This window comes from Rhincodon typus, chromosome 23 (assembly GCF_021869965.1).
Source record: "Rhincodon typus isolate 14 chromosome 23, sRhiTyp1.1, whole genome shotgun sequence".
Classification (NCBI taxonomy): domain Eukaryota; kingdom Metazoa; phylum Chordata; class Chondrichthyes; order Orectolobiformes; family Rhincodontidae; genus Rhincodon; species Rhincodon typus.
The window spans coordinates 37,363,041-37,383,929 of record NC_063354.1 but is presented as its reverse complement, the minus strand read 5'-3'; the positions used below and the strand labels follow the sequence as shown (position 1 = coordinate 37,383,929).

Genomic DNA, 20,889 nt, shown 5'->3' with positions numbered 1-20,889 from the left:
GAGATTTATAGATAACTAGCGAATTCAAACTGAGGAAGTGTCCAACAATATAGATCAGTACTTAAAATTTTGAATCATCAACTGAAAGTCTACTATTGACCAAATGGTCCAACTTGTAAAAGCCCCATAAAATAAATATTAATATAGTTTGCTGTTCCTAACTTTGAGGAAATAGTGACAATCCAGTGTAAATGAAGGCAGAGAAAGGCTTGCACAGGATAGGGTGATAATAGATGGGTAGGCTCCTGCAAATCCAATGCTAGCACAATGGAATTTTGAATCACTGAAGTTCACGTGCAGCAATGAGCTGACTGGCTGAAGTTTTCCCACAGTTCATCTGAATATTTATTCATAAACAACTATTCCATTTTTGTCCTTGTACAGAGATAGATCACAATGGGGAAGGTAGAGACTCTCTCTCGCAGATCCAATCTCAAATGATGTGTCTGAAAACAGAATCCACCATACAACAGCCTTCAAAATAAACTTCAGAGACTTGTCAAAATGCCCACATCCCAAGAATGAATTGTTAAAAATTTGATAGGCTGGAATGTAATTGAGGTTATTTTTTTATTTACACTTGTCGCTCTTTATCTGCTCCATTCAATACTTTTTAAAAATAATAATATTTTTTCTCTCTACAGCATAAATGTCTCTGAAGTTAACAATAGCAAAGGTCATCTTTGGAAAGCACTGGCCCAAATTTAGAGACCAGCAGTGATGTGATAGCATTCACTGCTATCCTCAAAGAAATCTACCTACAAAAATCTAGCAATCTCTGTAGACTTCCATCTTTCTACCATCTGTTTGAATCTGGTTCCCAGTCAAGGGAAACCTCCAGGTTTCCAGTAACAGCAGTATCATTGAGCAGGGTAAGCAGCCAAGCACACTGTAGCGTTCTCATATGAAGAGCACACTAGAAAGTAAAATGCACTGAATATGATCTTTAAATTTTAATTAAATTTCACAAAAAGGCAAAATAAATAATTAAAACGTATACATAGGATTAAACGTACAACACATTTAGTTAATAAAAATGAAAAATCTGACTTTTATCATCATCGAGAAATTCAACATTTAGTAAATTTAAAAAATCAGTTTTTCAGGACTAGCAAGGCTTATAAGCAGTAAATATGAACTTAAAATACCAATTCAAAAGGTGTTCAACTAGATATTTTAAATTCACTTTAGTTTATATTTGAGTAGGTCTATGCCTAGCCTTAGTTATCACTCATGTAAATTCATAGGTGGGACAAAAGCTGTTCAAATTGTGGAAATGACTGAATAAAATGATTTCCAATGTGACTTAGACTTGGTGAGACAAACACAAATGTGTTATGAATCTCAACTGCAGTAACCAACAAGACTGTGTAAAAGAAGTGACATTATATAACAATGTCAACAACGTTTATTTTGGCTGGAAGCTTGTGAAGAGTTGTTTCCTCATACTACAGTAAATTTTAAAACTGCTGACTTCAATTAAAATAACTAATTCACAATAACATTGTTACAGATGGACCTACCCTCCATGCTGTATATACAAACATACACTGCTTCCAAAACAAAATTGTGTAAAATCCATTAGCCACAGCAAACCTGTTGCTTTCTATTAGATCTATGACACCTGCCATAAAGGATGAGCTTGTTAGACCCAGCAATTATGAAATGATCCTAACCATTGTTGTACATTGATTGCAGATAGAAATTTTGAGATCTAAGATTTATTGCTGCTCACTATATCAAACATAATAGTGTTTAGCTCAAACTGCTAACGCAATGAAAACTTCATTGCAAAAATGTTTCAACATAAACTAAATGCTGATGAGAAATGTGGTTTCAGTTTGCAGCCTTCTGATTCAGAGATGTCAAATTGACACATACATTACAAAATTAACATAATTTAACTTTTAATTAATACTAAATTAAGTACAATATAGAGAAAAGTAATTCTCTTTCGTGTATCTAAATCAGCCAGACTGGCAGCCCTAAAGAACAAATAAAACCCATTTGTTCAGTTTTAGGTTCAATCCATTTCAACCTTGTTCAAGGCCCTCCACTTGGTCCACTGGTTGGTTTATATCCATTTTAAATGGTGTTCCTGCAGTGATCTGGCCAGGATGCTCGTAGTTCTTTATTGATGTAGTAATATAGCCATGTTATGAATGGCAGGACTGTAATGAGAACCGCAATGGAAAGTCTGAAGCCACCAAGGTGCCTGCACAATACAACAGAATCTTATTCAATTCATCTCTATCTGAGATTACACAATGGAATAATCTGCGATTTAGTGATTTTTCTTAACTAGTTCATTAGGAGTTGAAATCTACACCATGACTCAGCATAAAAACTTCAGGTTCTCATCGATATGAACCATTAAGATCATGCAAAAATTATAGAATGTTATTTTAAATCAACCTGTTTATATATAGCTCTGGAGCAGGTAGGACTTGAACCTGGGTTTCCTGACTCAGAGGAACACGACCACTCTGCCACAAGAGCCTCCAAATTGCTGTTTATTATTTTTATTCATTCATGGGATGTTAGTATCACAGCCTGGGCCATCTTTTGAATTTTTCTTAAATTAATTGGTTCAGAGATGTTAAGACACACCTCTGGAACAGCTGAGATTTGAACCTTGATCTTCTGTCTCAGAGGCAGGCACACTACCACTACACCACAAGAACCCACAAACTTCTGACTGTATTAACTGACGTTAAGTACATTTGGTAAAAGACTTTTAATCTATGTTACTTGGGCCCAAATAAAGAGACAGTTACCAGCACAGGATGAGAATGCAGTCAGGAGATATATATACCTGTAATGTTTCACCCTGTGAATTAGTCAATTCAAAGCTTGTGTTTGATTTCTTTAATCACAAACTGGTTATCAGGAACAATAAACATTCCTCCAGCAAGTTTTTACATGTTCAAGTTAATGGGGAAGCACTTTGTTTTTTAAAGTATTTTTCTACATTACTATTATTCTTTAACATATCCGAGATCAACTTACATGGTAACCCTCAAAACCTTGAAAAATCCCTTCAAAATATGGGTCAATTTATATGCTGAGTATCAAATCACCTAGTGTGGGTGATTACCATTTTGAAATGTTGTCTGCTTCCAATGCAAAGATTAGGAACGAGTTTGATGTTTCTTAAATTAACTGGTTCAGAGATGTTACAACACACCTCTGGAATAGCTGGGATTTGAACTTTGATCTCCTACCTCAGGGGCAGGCACATTACCACTGCACCACAAGAATCCTCAAATTGAGGACTGTATTAACTGAGGTTACGTACATACAGGTGAAGGCATTTAATCGATGATTACTTGAGCGCGTATAAAGGGACAGTTCACCTTTCTGTTCACAAAGGCATTGGCCGCACGGGCTACTGGCTCCTTAGTCACATAGCTGTCTTCACTGGTAGTGGTGTGTTAATACAGTTATTTGCACACCTGATATTTTTACTGTGTCTCATGCCTGCACATGCTCAACAAGGGTGCTGGGGGAGAAGGGAAAAAAAATACAACTAGGAGTTTAGATCGCTTCAGAAGAAGAAGTATAAAGGGACAGTTACCTGCAGGCTGAGAGTACAGTCAGGAGATACAAACCTTTAATGTTTCACTATGTGAATAAGTCTATTATTTAATCACCAACTGGTTACTCTCGTGCGTCTGAGCACACAGCCTTTACCACTGGCTTGATCACATAGGCCCAGCTATAAAGGTGCTGGTAAATAAACATGCATTTAGGGGGATAAAAATTGAAGATGACTATTCACGTAAGTATAGCATGTTGTGACTGAAGGTTGAGGGAGATTACAATTATTCGTTTAGAATGTGCAAAAATTGCAAAAAGGGATAGACTTATACATCATGCTTTATGGGTACATTTATCAAGAACGCACAAGAAAATGAGATGGGCTGCAGGCTGACTGCAGAAAGCACAGGGAGGAAGGATTCTCAACCAAACAGAGACACCAAATGGGTGGACAAACAGGAGGCTGAAAGAACACAGCAGGCCAGGCAGCATCTGGAGGAAAGAAGAAGTTAATGTTTCAGGTATTGCCCTTCAAGAATACATTAGAGAGTCAGTTTCTTTTTCCTTTTAAAAAAATGCCAAAGTTTGCTGCTATACTAGATCTAGTTGTGTGCTTTGTAAAATCACAATGATGCTGAATGACGAAATAAGCGAAATTTAACTCAAATATTTCCATAAATGCAGAAGAGGTTGCTGCATTTTTAAAGGACTAGTGGATACCCTCTGGGTAGTCTGTGGTGTGAAGCACCTGCAATGTTTAACATCTAGTCTGTCCTTTTAAGACCAACAGGATCTTTTGCATAACAAAGTGCAGTACTGTAAACAGAACATGATATTATCTTCCTACCAGGCTGATAGAATTCATTAACAAGTACTACTGAATGAAAATTCATTGATACAAGGATCTTAGGATCCAACTGCTCTGAAGGATGAGAGATTCCAGACTCTCAGTTAGCTGCTTCCTCTATCTGTGTTAATGCTATATTGGAAAGCATAGGCTTGTGGTCAGCTAGTTTGAAACAAAAATCTTCTACTTTTAGAGGTTTGGGACAGAATATTTTTGAAATGAATAAATTTGATCAAACCTAGAGTATGAATTATTCAATGTGGCTATCAGTTAGAGGGCTTGTTTGAAAGATATTGAACTGTACTCACTTCCCTGAATGTCGACACAAAAGAGTCCATATAACAATAATAATTAATCCCAGAAACTCCCTGTGAGACAAACCACAGTAATAGAGAAAGAAACAAAATTAGTAATTTCACAAAACAGCTTCATGGCTTAAAGGCAGCAAAACAATTATTAAACAAATTATACAATGACATCTCATGTAATAAGAAACTTACACCTATGTAAAATGGAAAAAGCAGAAGTCCAACGTAAAAAAAGACAGTGTTCCAAGATAATGAACCTCTTTTCAAAGTAGCATTCATAGAAAACTAACTTGCAATTGAACACCTTCTCATGTCTTTGGGACAGTGCTAAGCACTTTACTGCTTATTGAAGTGCAGCTACTGTCATACAGGGGAACCCAACTGGGACATGGTGAAGTCCCACAAACAGCAATGGGCTCTTTTACAACCAGCAGGCCAGCCAGATAGACCTCAATCAAATACATCATCTTAAGAATGGCATCTCTGACAATGCAGCACTTCATCCATACTGCAGTGTCAGCCTGGATCATATGACATTTTAGACGTTCACAATCTTCTCATTTACAGCTGCAAGTGGTACCAATTGTGCAAAACTGAAGATTAACAGCAAAGTTACCCACATTGCCAAGTGTCTAGACCACAATCAGCCTGGGTACAAGACCAGGGAGAATCAAGTTCTGTGAACTATTTTGGACATGACTTGTAAAATATAAATGGGCAAAAATTAGACAAAGTGAGAGCACAGAGGACTAATTTCACTTGTATAGCACATTTAAGGTAGAAAATGAACCAAACGTGCTTGATTATTACTGAAAAGCGAGATCTGTTGCCAAAGCTCTTTACCTTGAACAGATCATGACAAACACAAGAATGCCAAATTTCGAATGATCACGACCGTTTATGTTCTGGGAAGAAAGGGGGGTGGGGCATGAAAACTGATTGGTTGAAGTGTTGGAACAACAGGGAACTATAGGCTCCACAAGCTCCTGGGTCATTGAAAAAGGCAAACAGTTTGAAAACATATTCCTTTCATTTGGAGAGAAGTCTCCTGCAGTATAGGTTGCAGTGATTAGTTGAAATCTGGAATTCTTGCAAATAATAAGTGCAAAATGGAAAGCTTTGGCAATGTCTGTCCTTTCAGCAATACTCACACAGGCTTGCTTCTAAATGAGTGACAGACATAAGGCGAAATGTTATTGTTTGTGTCAGTAGCATTGTTAAAATGGAAGCTGTGTACCGTCCTTCCTCCTCTTGGAAAATGTTATTCTTTGAAGCTCGATGAAGCCACCAGCCCCACAGGATTGCGACCATGGAACACATGTACATATGCAATTCTGAGAGACTTCTCCAAATGAAGTTGTCTACAAAAGGTCAGAAGGTAGAAGAGATGATATACTGAGAGACGCAAGATAAACATTTCAGATAAGCAACTTCAAAGTATATCCCATCCCTTTCATTGCTGTCATTGGAATGAATGAAAGACCTTGCAGTTATATAGGACACCTTCCACAGACTCGAGATATTCAAAAGCATTTCTCAATCACTGGTGTTTGATGTGTTAGCAGTCTTGAAATGAAAGGAACTGCAGTTAAACCACTTGCACACCAGAAAGTCCCACAAATAATAATATTGCAAAAGACTGGTTCATCTATTTCAGTGACAGTAGTTAATTTGTTAAAAGCTGCCGCACATTTTAAGAGAAGGTACCTGCTCTACAAAGCTGTGCTATCTGTGAAGGAAGGCAAGGCCTTGGTTTAGCTTCACATTTGAAAGATAGCAGCAGCATCAGCCTAGATTACACATTCACATTTCAACAGTAGGGTGTGAATCCACAATCCTCTGACTGAAAGATAAGAGAGCTGTGATGGGGCTAAGGCTGACAACATTATCCATGTTATTCCTCCCTTTACCAAGCCCATCGATAGCAAAGCTCCTTTGGGTTAAAAAAATGGATCAGTGCCAATGACCATTGGTGCTGATTTTAAACAGGACACTTTAGAAACCCAATAACAGCAATGAGAGATATGACAGTGAGTATTCAATTATGCCCTGTTAGCTGTTTCAGATCTTTTGGTGGCACAAATGGTATAAGTTTTATTTAAAATAAAAGGTTAACCCTGCATTCCTAAAATTTCAGGGGTAGCACAGATCAAGGCATTTGTAGTTTGGTTTGTGTAGTTTGTGGGTAACTGGATGTATGGGTAATAAAACAGGATAAATATGAGCCCGGCTGGCACCTTAAGCAGGATAAATGCCAACTTTAACAATGCTAACTCAACAGAATAAAGCCTTCATGAGGGGAAAAGAGGTTGGATGATTTGTCTAGCTTGGGGCAACAGGACAAACTCTATCGTAATGAAGGATAGTTAGTCTGAGTTGCAGCTGAAGCTCCAGAATCAACCAGAGAGATGTTTGTAAGCTCAGAAAGACAGAAAGGATTTGCTAAGACTGTAAACCAGCTGTGAACTAGACCAGAATACCATCAGAATCCAGGGGTATTTTTAATTTTTTGTTCAAGGTAACATGCACGAAGTGTAAGGCTTGGCCATGTACTGAAGAAAGCTGCAAAGATTTACAAGGCAACTGGTCAAAACTTTGAAAAGTTTCCAAGTAAGTGGATAACCTTCAAGAACCTCATATGTAGGCAAAGACTTTCTAAGGGAGATTGATACATGAAAAGGGGATGATCAGGACAGGATTTCATTTTAATGTGTGCACCTGACTGTGTTTTATTGTACCAAAGTGGTATTTATTTCACACTGTTTTAATTGACTCTTGCATAGTTAATTTTACTTGTTTGAACCATGGAATTTGGGGGCTTTGTTCTTTTCACAAAGAACTGGGATTTTTAAAATTTCTCTTTAAACATTAATATTTTCTATGGGAATTGGAACATATGGAGGTATACCAATCCATGAAATTTGGTGGTAAGTGGTAATCAGCAAGATACTTCCTGATCCATGTTTGAGTTGATGCCCTGTTGAGGACCTCCAGGGTCACTCTCACTTGACTCACTACCACTGTACTGTCATTTCTGGTACATCTGCTCTGCCAACAGGCTAAGAATTATTAAGGAGACTGGTGATGGAGAACACTGGGAATGTGATGAACAAGTATAATTCAGTAAGTATGACCATACCAGGCTGTTGCCTAACTAGTCGGTTGGGCAATTTTGGTAAAGGACCCCAGAGGTTAGCAAGGAGGTTTCTGCAGGATTGATATGACTGGGTGGTACATCTTTTGTCCTTTTCAAATATTTTGTAGCCAATTGATACAACCAAGTGGCTCGCTGCACCACTTCAAAGTGCAATTAAGAATCAACCTCATTGCTAGGAGTCTGAGATCATATATTAGCAATACTGAGTAAAGATGGCAGATTTCCTTCCTTGAAGGACATTAGTGAACCTGATGGGTTTTTAATGACAATCCAGTAGCTTCATCGCCAATACAGAGATTATTCCATTTTGTTTCAGGTTTGTTTAATTCACTGAATGTAAATGCCCAGCTATCATGACATTTGAAATGTTCACAATCTTATATCTTTGCATCATTCACCTAGACTTCTGCACTGTTTATCCAATAACATGACCACTATGTTATGGTACCTGGAATACTCAATGCTAGTTCAACAGATATTACACATTTCTAATTTCTTTACCATTCTCTATTCTTTGCACGCAGCGACTGAACGTGCAAAAAGTAACCACGAAAAATACCACACAAATCAAAATAGTATTGCTGTGCAGCAAGGGCAACTTGTTTTAGCGTCATTTCTGACACACTGACCACAGAAATTGCCCAACATTGCATGTGCGACATAACAGACTGAAATCACAGATTTTGGAAGAAACATCTCTCCTTGTTGAAGGGATCAATGAGCAGGGGCATAGATTTAAGGGAAGGGGCAGGAGGTTTATGGAAGATGTGAGAAAAACCTTCATCACCCAGAGGGTGGTGGGAATCTGGAACTCACTGCCTGGGAATGTGGTAGAGGAGAAGCCCTCATAGCATTTTAGAAGTACTTAGGTGTACACTTGCAATACCAAGGCATTCAAGACTATAGGCCAAGTGCTGGAAAATAGGATTGGAAAAGTTAGGGTTCTATTTTTGACTGGCGCAGACTCAATGGGCCAAAGGGCTTTTTTCCATGCTATAAACCTCCATGAATCTATTTTGAAGATGGCAGGGCTTTGAACACAGAATAAGGAAAACACTTGCATTGAATAATATGCAGAAAACCGGAGCTAGCATTAGACGGAAATCTGACAACTGCTCAGTCACAAGCTGCTCATCAGGAAATGAAAGAAGATCACTTCTCCACTAGTTGCATGAATGAAGCATCATCATTCAGGACAAATGACCATGTATTTAGAGAAAGTGAGGAACTGTTAATACAGGAAATTACCTTCGGAGAATATGATGCAGGTTAAGCCTGGGGTAATCAGGTAAATTGCAGCAGCTAATCTCTTGGCACAGAAATGACAAATGAAATAGGACATGTCCATTTTCCATACCACTTCTGTTTACAGCTTTTCAGGTTTCGACAGACAATTTAGTGATAAAGTCCTGCAAGTGTTTCTTTCCCTACACACTTTGGAACTGGAGTGAAAACTTCTCAGTCCTTTTACACATTTCATAAGTCTTTGAAAGACCAGACCCTCACATTCGTCTAATCTGCATAAAAACATTCCACAACAACTTCCATTTACATAACTTAAGGGCATTATATAATTTATTGAGGGTAGGCAATTGATGCAGAGACCCAGGTAATGTTTTGGGGAACCAGGTTCAAATCCTGCCATGGTAGAATTTGAATTCAATATTAAAAAAAATCTGGAATGAAAAGTCTAATGATGACTTTCAAACTGTTGTCGATTATAGAAAACTCATCAGGTTTACTCATCTTACGGAAGTAAATTCTGGCTTACACATGACTCCAGACCCACAGCAATGACTTTAGGGATAGACAACAAACACTGGCCTAGGCAATGATGCCCACATCCCGTGAATGAATAAAGACAAAACTTAGCCTATTAAACTTGTTCCTCTATTAAAATGTGCCGAGGAGCTCACAGAAGTGTCAGCAAACAAAATTTGACTCTGAGTCCCAAAGACAGAGCAAAGGTTTGGACAAAGAGGTAGGTTTTAAGGAACAACTTAAAAGGAGAGACGTAGAGATGTGGGGAGAGATTTCCAATTCATGGGTCTCAGACAACTGAAAGCACAGTCACCAACAGTACAGCAGTGAAAATCGGGAATGTGCAAGAGGCCATATCAGGGAAGAGTAGGAAATGTCAGAGGGCTATAGTACTGAAGACTGTTGCAGGATTAGGGAGAGTGCTAAGACCATGAAACTTTTCATAAACAAGGATGAGAATCAACAGACAATCAATCTTTCAGTTCAACAGTAAGTATAATAGAGATGCTGATGTAGTAACAATGTGCTATCTACCTGTGATTGGTGGATTGAACCCAACAAGAAGGGACAATGCAGCAGGGATTACATAGGCAACCTATTGAATAAAAGAGGCCAGTTAAAGGTGATTTTATGGTGAGAAGTTCCTTTGTTTTTTGATCAATATCCACAAATAACACAAATGTTACTGAACAATTCTTTAAAAAAGGCCAATCCGTAAACAAATATACTTACAATCCAAATTCCTGCATCTGGATCATTAATCTGCGACAAATGAGAGAAAAAAATACATTTTTGAGAAATGTTTTGAGATGGAATCATATAGAATTATAGAATTTTACAGTATGGAAGGAATGGAGATCTACAATTGTTCATTGCTTTGCTATTTAATTTCAATTACAGTACAAAGTGACTGAATGCATTTATGGTAAGATGAAACGATGTCAAAAAAACATTTGGCAACTTGCGGGTTCAGAGATTTCACACTGGAGGTTCATTAATGTGGTGGTAAGTGACTGTGTCGGGATCATTTATTTATGTACCAGTGGTTTAAATAGTCATACAAATTTAACAACATAAACCTACCTTCAAATTTCTGGGACCTGCACACTTCCTAGATTTGCTTAAAATTAAACTGCCATTAAAGTCACTATTAGTCCCAAAGCATCATGGGGCTGCTCTCTCAATAGATAGAGGTGACTGTTGGTGAGTTTGAACCAAGGGTCACTGTGCCTTAGTTCAGGGCAAAGGTTGAGAAGGTGAGACCTTCACGGTGACCTCAGCCATTACTGGAATTGAACCCTCATTGTTGGCATCGCACTGCACCGCCAACCAGCTGTCTAGCCACCTGAGCTAACCAACCTCCAAAAAACTGCCGTTAATAGTTAAGATGCTGAAATTTAAGCAATACACAATGGGAAACAGTAGGGTGCACTGTTTACCTTACTGTGAGGAGGCCCTCAGTACATGCAAAGTACAACAGTGTATATGTTGATGGTATCTCCAGCATAAACAGTTTAAAGTTCACAAAACTGTAATTACATCCAGCTTGGTATTTAGTTTTGACTTCTGGGATTCTCATTACCTTTACGTATCCATTCTTCCACTCCCCTAAATCTCATCTGTATATCCCACCAAGATAAACTTAATAAAAATTGAGTTTTTTTTTCATTTTTCCAGCTAAGATACATATTAAAATTATAAGTCTAATTAATAAAGTTATTCCAAACTATTAACTACCTCTACATGAGTTACTTTATAATGGCTCACAGTTTACAGCCCCAGCAGTGCTTTAGTACCAGTAAACACAACAAATGGTCATTAAACATTGAAAATAGGAGCTGGAGTCGGCCATTCAACTCTTCGAATCTGCTCAACCATTCAATATGATCATGGCTGACCATCCAACTCAGTACCATGTTCCCAACTCCTCCACGTTTCCTTTGATTCCTTTAGTCGTAAGAACTGTATCTAACTCCTTCTTAAAAACATTCACTGTTTTGGCCTCAACTGCTTTCTGTGGCAGTGAATTCCACAGGCCCACCACTCTCTGGATGAAAAAAATTCTCCTCATCTTAGACCTAAATGAGATACCCCACATCCTTTGGTAATGACCCCTCGTTCTGGGGTCCGTGGTCATTGGGAGCATCCTTCCTGTGTTTACGCTGTTACATCCTGTTAAAATTTAAACCTTTCCATGAGACTCCCCCCTCATTTTTCTAAACTCCGGTGAATATAGTCCTAATTGATTCAGTTCTTTCTCCATATTCCTGAAGATTAAAGTAAAATATTAAAGGTTATCACTTTTTCACCAACTTAATTTGTTGTGAACACACTTGAAACATGTCCATGGTTAAGTGTCATATCTATAATTATATTGACCTGACACAATCTTGGCCTTTTTCCAGCTAGAATGTTGATGTCACAAAGATTAGTTCATAATTTAGGAACTTAACCTTATAAAGGCTCAGACTAACACAAATAATGAAATAGCATAAGGAAAACATTGGACTTCAGATGATATATTTCCTTAGTGACTATTTTTTTTTGGCCATGGACAGACAAATCCTTGGTCATAAAATTCCCATCCATCTTTTCAGTTTGCACCATAGTCTTGCTCTCCCCCTCTATAAGCACATTCAGTACCACAACTTTTTCAGTTATCTATGCTTCCAGTTATCTAAGTCTTCCCTCTTCAACAATCTCAATTGCACGTCATTCAGCTGCCTGTTTCTAAGGTTCTGGCACTCCTTTAAATCTCTCTGACAAAATACATACCTCACATCCTTCCTTTAGGATGTTCCTTAAAGATCTACCCCTTTGGCCAAGCTTTTGCTAACTTGCTTTAATGTTGCCTTTTGTTTCTTAATGCATTTTTCGTAAAATTCCTGCATGCAGTGCCTTGGGATGCTGAGGACGTTTAAGGTGTTATATACATATACAGTCATTATTGCTGTCTGTGTTGTCAAATCTTCCTCTATTTTGCCATAAAATCAACCCTGATTGAAAGCCTCATGCTACACATGAGTTGCGTTATAATGGTTCATGGTGCGCTTAGTCTACAGCACCAGCATTTTTTCAGTACCAATAAAAATGACAAATGGTTATTAAACATGGAAAATAGGAGCTGGAGTAGGCTACTTGTTCCTTCGAGCCTGCGCGCCTTTCAATATGATCACAGCTTATCATACAACTCAGTACTCTGTTCCCACTTTCTCCCTAAGCCCCCAATCCCTTTAGTCCTAAGAATTATGTCTAACTTCTTCTTGAAAACATTCTATGTTTCAGCCTCAGCCACTTTCTGTGGCAGAGAACTCCACATGCTGGATGGCAGTCAAGGCATGGCATAATGGTATGGTCAGTTTCTGTCTCTGTGAATTGCTGTGCAACAAATCTGTTGTAATTAAATCAGTGTGAGCCAGAAGCCAAGGACAATGCATTCCATCAAAAGGAAGTGACACTGTCAAAAATGAAAGGGACGCATGTCAATCTCAACATAATGAGGAGAGGCATTGGCAAAAATGTTGGGAATTGTAAACAAGAACATGAATTTAAAAATATGACTGCAAGGGCAAAACTTATTGAAGTTTACATTAGACTTGTTGTCAAAGCGCATGTAACACTATATAGCCTGTTCATAATATGTTCCAGAGGTACTACAGAATAGCTAATAAGCCAGAGTTATTTCAGAAGTTCACTGTTCACCAGACTTTGAACTGCAAATATGCATGTCAATGACTTTGGTGTCACCAGAATTTTCTACAAAAGGTACATCTGCATAAAAATCTCGGTTCCAGAAAAAGCACCATCCCAACCCCCTCCACAATGAACTTTCAGCACTCTGTCAATATCACGCTTTGTTTCTGGCATTGTAATGAACCATGGGCACATGTTCTGTACTTTGTACACTAAACTAAAGCTTCAAACAAATCTATAATGCAGAGTACAAAAATATTCTCTGTCTTTCTTTCCTGCTTATTCTGATGACCTAGTTCCATAGCAGCTGACAGCTCCCTGGTACCTCAGCCAAGTTGCTATTCCTATAAAATGAGCGTCTGTAAGCTACTTTCACAAGAGATGAACATAGAAACAGAATAATACAGCACAGGAATACGTCCCTTGGCCCACCTTGTTTGTGCCGACCACGATGCCATTCTAAATTAATCCCATCTGCCTGCACATGGTCCACATCTCTCTATTCCCTGCCTATTTACATGTCCGCCTAAATGCGTCTCAAATGTTGTTATCATATCTGCTTTTAACACCTGCCCTGACAACATATTCCAGGCACCTACCACCCAATGTGTAAAAAAAATTGGCTCGCACATCTTCTTTAAACATTTCCCCTCTCACCTTAAACCAATGCTCCCTAGTATTTAACATTTACACCCTTAGGAAAAAGACTTGGACTATCCATCTTATCCAGGTCTCTCATAATTTATATACTTCTATCAAGTCACCCCCTCAGCCTCCGATGGTCTAACAAAAACAATCCAAAATCGTACAACCTCTATTTATAGCTAATAACCTCCAATCCAGGCAACATCCTGGTAAACTGTTTTTACACCCATTCCAATAATCTCGTACTCACTTGTAGCCACACATAGCATCAACTGTGAGTTGTTATACACCACCTTTAAAGTTCATAGAGTCAAAATCAGGACAAAATTTAACAGTTCTTTACATAAAGAGATATTTGGGAGGCTGAGTAAAAGATTGGTCAGAGAAGTGGGTAATGTCTTAAAGAAGGAGAAGGAGCTAAAGAGATTTAAGGGAATCCCAGAGTTTAGAACGCAGGCAGCTGAAGGGCACAGTCACAATTGGAGCTGGTGGAAAATGGAATGCACGAAAGGCCAGAGGTGGAGGAACAATGATGATTCTAGGCTCAGAGAAATTACAGCGAAAGGCTATAGAGGGCTTGGAGCAAACTGGTGAGATCTTTAAATTTGAGGCATTGTTGGGCTGGAATCTAATAAAGGGTCAGTGAGTGCAGGGCTGATGGTAAATTAGATCCAGTGTGCATTTAGGATATAGAGCAGCAGAGTTGAATGTAAAATTAAGTTTACAAATGCTGGAAAATGGGAGAGTGGACAGGAGATTATAGGAGTAAGTGAGTTTGAAGGTGGCAACAGCATTGATAAGGGTTTCAGATCTTTGCAGCTACAATTCTTGGTAAAACAGATTGGAGAAAGAACCTCAGTCCATTCCTCCTGTCCATCTGTCCCCTTGACATAAAGGCATGGAATATAAGAGCAAAGAGGTTATCCTGCAACCGCATGAAACATGGTTGAATCAAATCTGAAGTACTGTATGCAGTTCTGGTCACCGCATTATAAGAAGGATATGATTGCACGAGAGACAGTGAGAGCAGAGGAGATTTACCAGGAAGCTGCCTGGGCTGGACAGTCTGACATATGAGGCAAGATTAGACACATAGAAATATAGAAGCATAGAAACATACGTAAATGATCTGGAGGAAGGTATAGATGGTCTGATTAGCAAGTTTGCAGATGACACTAAGATTGGTGGAGTAGCAGATAGTGAAGGGGACTGTCGGACAATGCAGCAGAATATAGATAGATTAGAGAGTTGGGCGGAGAAATGGCAGATGGAGTTCAATCCAGGCAAATGCGAGGTGATGCATTTTGGAAGATCCAATTCAAGGGCGAACTATACGGTAAATGGAAAAGCCCTGGGGAAAACTGATGCACAGAGAGATCTGGGTGTTCAGGTCCATCGTACCCTGAAGGTGGCAACGCAGGTCGATAGAGTGGTCAAGAAGGCATACGGCATGCTTTCATTCATCGGACAGGGTATTGAGTACAAGAGTTGGCAGGTCATGTTACAGTTGTACAGGCCTTTGGTTTGACCACATTTGGAATACTGCGTACAGTTCTGGTCGCCACATTACCAAAAGGATGTGGATTCTTTGGAGAGGGTGCAGAGGAGGTTCACCAGGATGTTGCCTGGTATGGAGGGTGCTAGCTATGAAGAGAGGTTGAGTAGATTAGAAAGACGGAGGTTGAGGGGGGACCTGATTGAGGTCTACAAAATCATGAGAGGTATAGACAGGGTGGATAGCAAGAAGCTTTTTCCCAGAGTGGGGGACTCAATTACTAGGGATCACAATTTCAAGGTGAGAGGGGAAAAGTTTAAGGGAGATATGTGTGGAAAGTTCTTTACGCAGAGGGTGGTGGGTGCCTGGAACACGTTGCCAGTGGAGGTAGTAGAGGCGGGCACGATGGCGTCATTTAACATGTATCTAGACAGATACATGAATGGGCAGGGAGCAGAGGGATACAGATCCTTGGAAAGTAGGCAACAGGTTTAGAGGATCTGGATGGGTGCAGGCTTGGAGGGCTGAAGGGCCTGTTCCTGTGCTGTAATTTTCTTTGTTCTTTGAAGATAACAGCAGGAGGAGGCCATTGAGGCTTCTTACCAGAGAGGCTGGAGTTATTATCTTGGAAGAGCGAAGGTTGAGAGGTGCACTTTTCTATTGGCAGAGCGGCCAATAACCAGATAGCATAGATTTCAGTTAAAAGGCAGAAAGCTAAGAGGAGGGTTGAGGTGAAATTTCTTCAGCAAAAGGGTGGTGAGAGTCTGGAAATCACTGCCTGAAAGGATGGTTGAGTCTCCCTTATTTAATTTAAGCAGTATTTGGATATTCACTTGCATTGCCATAGCCTCCAGGGCTATGGGCAAAAGCTGGAAAGTGGGGTTAATGGCGTAAAGACCATATCTTTTCATTTTACTATATTTTTGATTGTGATCTACAATGGGGAAAAAACTGTTTGAAAAACCAAGGATGGTGGAAAGGATTGCTGCAAGTTTCCAAAGTACGCTAACGAACACTCATTGTAAGTGCTGTTTACACTGCTGATTGATCCGGCTGGTGGGGCAGAGGGCGGTGTCTATTTGCACTTATGATGATGCAGTGTTCACCATCACAGCTGTGGAACTGACAGCATTTTTAGGTAACTGCACAGCAAAGGGTGTGCGTGAATGGAGATTTGGCCAGCAACATGTAGCTGATTGATCTGGTGACTGGTGTCCCATTGTTTGTGACAAAGGCCTTTTGGTGGACAACAACTATGTAACTGGCTCCCAGGTAGACTAACAGCTTGTGGGTGTTCATGTTTGGGCAGAAGCCATCTGACTTCCAGCAAGGTAGGAGCTGTCCTTTCTCTCTGCAGTAAAAAGCACCTCAAGCCTGAAGAAAGCCAGTTTATTCACAGAATCCCTACAGTGTGGAAACAGGCCATTTAGCCCAACAAGTCCACACCACCCCTCCAAAGAGCATCCCACCCATACCCAGCCCCCTACCCCTGCATTTCCCCATGTCCAACCCACCTAACCTAAACATCCCTGAACACTACAGGCAATTTAGCATGGCCAATCCACCCACCCTGCACATCTTTGGACTGTGGGAGGAAACCCACACAGACGGGGAGAATGTGCAAACTCCACACAGACAGTCACCCGAGGGTGGAACTGAACCCAGGTCCTTGGTGCTGTGAGGCAGCAGTGCTAACCACTGAGCCACCATGCCACCCTTTATCTTCCCTCATCAGTTGCTGTAAGCTGTGGCTCTTAAATAATAAGTCAGAGACCTTATAAGTGTGAGCCAATCATTCTTTGCTTCTTGCAAACAAGTGAACATACCTGGAGAAGGAGCAGCAGATGCTGACCAGCCAAAATGAGCATCTCAGCAAAGTCTGTGGACATTGAACTGCCTCCCCAGTCTGTCCCTCCACCCATGATACCCATGTACTTGTGTCTGTCTGTCTGTATCTGTGTGTAAGGGAGTTTTATAATAGAGCTGGTGTTTTAATAAGTAGACTTCATAATTGTTTGTCTGTCATCAACGTTTCCTCTAATTTTCTTTCTGGTTGTGTGGGTCTCCAAGATCCAAGCACAGCAGCAACTTCCTGAACCAGATGTCAATGCTGAGATCAGTGTGCTGACACATAATCATACTCAGATCTTAACGTGCACCTTAGAGGGAACATTGCAGGTAGAATCTATTTGGTTGTAATAATTGGGACCATTGTTAGATACAGAAGCTGGCTCGAGCTTTCTGTCAACCTGGGTCTGAAAGAAAAGTAAACTGGGGGATTTTGCAAACTTTAATAAAATCTTTAACTTTTGTAATGACTCAGTGCACTACCTCAATGTAGTCAGATCTTTATTGACAGGCACAGATGTGATGGCTGTAAACATCCATGAGTAAAGCTGCTCAAAGGATTATGTTTTATAGTGTTGTGGACTAGACCAGTTTCCCTCAAAATCTTTTAAGAAGTCGCCTAGACCCTTACGATTTCTTATTTTAAAAGTAAATGTAAAGTGCTGGGTTCAGATGCAATTCAACTGTTTAAATTACTCGACGTTAAGCAAAATACAATTTATTCAAAAACTACAGTTAAAATACAAAAGGAAAGAACTTAGAATAACTTAACTCCATTGAAAAACTTAACAGGATAATAGATACGGTAACAATTACTAATTAACTGTTCCTATATAGTAACATCTCATAAACCCATAATCCCATAAGTCCCTTGGCAAAAATAAAGGCAAAGTCGGAAACAGATTGTCTCACATGCAATCCACCCTGGAGAGAGAGAAAAAAAATCACATGATAACTCAAGAGACAATAGCAGCCAGGAGACATATACTACAGCTTCCAACCCTGTTGACACTCCAACAGAAACTGCTGCTCAATCTGAAAGCTAAAAAAACTAAAAACTAGAAATCCTGATCTGACAGACCTGGCCACACCCATCCAGGCTGCTTCTATTGTTCCAACTTTTAAAAAAAAAGGCCTCCCAAGTGGTTTAATTTTTGTATCTTTACTAGCCAGCTCGGTACCTCTGTATTAAAATCTCTCTTCAAAAAAGACCAGGATAAAATATACCTCTTAAAGCCACAGCATCATCACAATAAAGATCCTGAATGGAAAAGAGACAGGTAAAGAGTTTTAGAGAGAGAATTCCAGACTCTAAGATCTAGGAAGCTGAAAGTATAAACCAGCTATGAGATAATGATTAATCTATGATTCTATGGTTGAAGTCAGAAATCACACGACACCAGGTTATAGGCACTTCAACTGACGAAGGACCGAAAGCTTGTGATTTCGAATAAACATGTTGGACTGTAACCTGGTGTTGCGTGGCTTCTGATTTTGTCCACCCCAGTCCAACACTGGCACCTCCACATCTGTGATTGAAGCACAAGGGTCTCATGATCACTACACTCAGTGGAGGAAAAGGGATGATTGACAGGAACTTGTGGATTTCCATGTTAAATTGAGTATGTGCAGTTACCTAAGAATGATGTCAGTTTCACAGCTGTAGTGACGGTGAACAGAGTATCATGATAAATACCAGGACAAAATCCTTTCTCAGAATGATAAAAATAACAAAGAGCTCTTCCCTTAAGATTTACCAAATTTTTCTTGATGGCAAGCATCTCTTTAAACTCTTTATCTACAAAATAAGTTTCTTGTCTTTATTTGTTTTTCCAAGTGTTGTGATCCCAGATGATGGGACTACTGAATGAAACAAATCCCAGCACGAATCCTGACTTGGTAGATCATATGTTTGATTTTTTTGTTGTTTAGTTAATTAATATGGTGGTTAGGCATAACATTTTCAGAATTCCAATAGTCTTTCCTCCCTAATTCTAATATGAAGACTTATATCCCAAACTCCCCTGGCTTGGAAGTTTCACAAACTAGAAAAACACTGTTGCTCCAGTGACTGTTTTCGCTAAATTGAACAAACTGTGACTAACAGAAAACCTTTTCTCCTGGGGACTAAACTCTTGTTTTCTTCTGAGTGAAGTCAAAACCAACTCATGGCTTTGTTCTGTTTGCCTGTCGTAAACTAAAAAGTATAAAGATCTTCTCCTTTACCACCCAGGAGTCTGCCAGGCACTTGAATCCAGTGATACATCTTCTTCGAACAGGTTACCATTCAAGAATAACTCTCTATTTAAAAAGACATATACCAAAATAATCCACATCTTTTTGCCTTTAGTTCCAAAGCAATAATATTAATAATATTATATATTAAACATCTTTCATCAAAAAGAACTACAAATTACATTTATATAGCACATTTAACATAGTAAACAATCATTAAGACATTCCATGCGGACATTACATTTACATGACATCAGGTCATATAAAGAAGTTATCAAGTCAGACGATCAAGGGTTTTACCAGAGTGAGGGAGAGAGATGTGAAAAGAGAACTGCAGAGCTTGGGGGCTCAGGCAACTGAGGATGTGGCCAACAGCAATTATAATTAGGAATGCACAGCAACAGGTCACAGTTGTATGCAATTACTTTATTTCAAACTTGAAATGCTCTCATTTGGCCTGATGCAGTTGTCTAGTTACAGCTTAGTCTGGGGGTAGTCTCAAATGAGTTGGAATTATTCACTGTGAAGAAAATTGGCCAACAGCTTGGTCTACAGCGAACTCCTCCAGGAGTTGAAGTGGACAGAGACAAGCTGATGGTTGGCTCTCACCTATCAGAACAGAGGATTAGGCAAGTGCCAAGAATCTGGAGTGCTTTTCGAATCGTGAAGTTCGGAGTTGGGACTTTGGCATGTTGTCGTACTCCCTCTGTGTGGGATGAGGTTTCTTGTCCCGCAGACTTGCAAAGAATGGAAGATGACACTGACCTGCACATAGGCGGCGAGCGCAAAAAAGAAAGCCATGCAGAAATTGCAGGCTCTCCAGGAGAGGAGATAGAGGGGAGGTGAAGGGTTCGCATTCTGCAGAACTGCCTGGGATTTCACTGCCATATTCCTTCCGCTTTCTATTTCTACTGAGAAACAAACCCTGGGACGCCCGGCTGACGTACAGAGTGGGGACCACCCCTTACGCTTTGCGTGTCTTCGGGAGAACACAACTTGAAATTTCCCTGTTAGTGCGGGCAGCTTTCCTGAAAGATATTCTCCCAAAAAAAAACAGGTCCCCCGTGGACATTCACATCCGCACCTACAAAGCAGGCTGCAAATACTAACGTTCAAAGACAGTGAAAGTTGAGAAATGGGTCGGTGCCAAATGAAATCAGTAGAATCTATTTTGCAGAATAAAGCTCCAGCAGACGTTGTCTTGACCTGACCCAGACAATTTTTTTAAAAACCTATTTTGTGGTTAGCGTGACTTCTTGACGTTCAGACATCTGTTTGCCAGGGGCAGCTCAGAATTTAACTGGGCTTTTTCTAAAAAAAAATTGAACGTTTCTGATTTTTAATTCTGTCCATGTAACAT

The 20,889-nt window shown here is 39.6% G+C and overlaps 1 protein-coding gene across 2 annotated transcripts; it reads right to left on the bottom strand.

The window, feature by feature from the left end:
* Nucleotides 1-938: 938 nt before the first annotated feature.
* On the bottom strand, nt 939-20,430 carry tmem220 (transmembrane protein 220). 2 transcript variants are annotated; one of them, XR_007264519.1, is made up of 7 exons: nt 20,295-20,430; nt 10,346-10,375; nt 10,148-10,208; nt 5,933-6,056; nt 4,696-4,755; nt 3,908-4,032; nt 2,184-2,215 (listed from the first exon to the last, which is right to left on the bottom strand). XR_007264519.1 is itself a non-coding variant. In XM_048610593.1 (6 exons), the coding sequence occupies exons 1-6, from the start codon at nt 20,415-20,417 to the stop codon at nt 2,086-2,088; spliced, it is 528 nt and encodes a 175-aa protein (XP_048466550.1). In that variant the 5' UTR covers nt 20,418-20,430; the 3' UTR covers nt 939-2,085. The 2 variants fall into 2 exon arrangements, 1 of the variants encoding a protein (XP_048466550.1); XM_048610593.1 differs by lacking the exon at nt 3,908-4,032 and having other exon boundaries at nt 939-2,215.
* Nucleotides 20,431-20,889: the final 459 nt, after the last annotated feature.

Coding starts and splice junctions, on each gene's coding strand:
- tmem220 (XM_048610593.1), bottom strand. CDS start 20,417: ATGGCAGTGAAATCCCAGGCAGTTCTGCAGAATGCGAACCCTTCACCT. Junction 6,057..10,147: donor GTTCAATCCACCAATCACAG/GTAGATAGCACA, acceptor GACCTTTTGTAG/ACAACTTCATTTGGAGAAGT. Junction 4,756..5,932: donor TTCCAAGAGGAGGAAGGACG/GTACACAGCTTC, acceptor TTTGTCTCACAG/GGAGTTTCTGGGATTAATTA.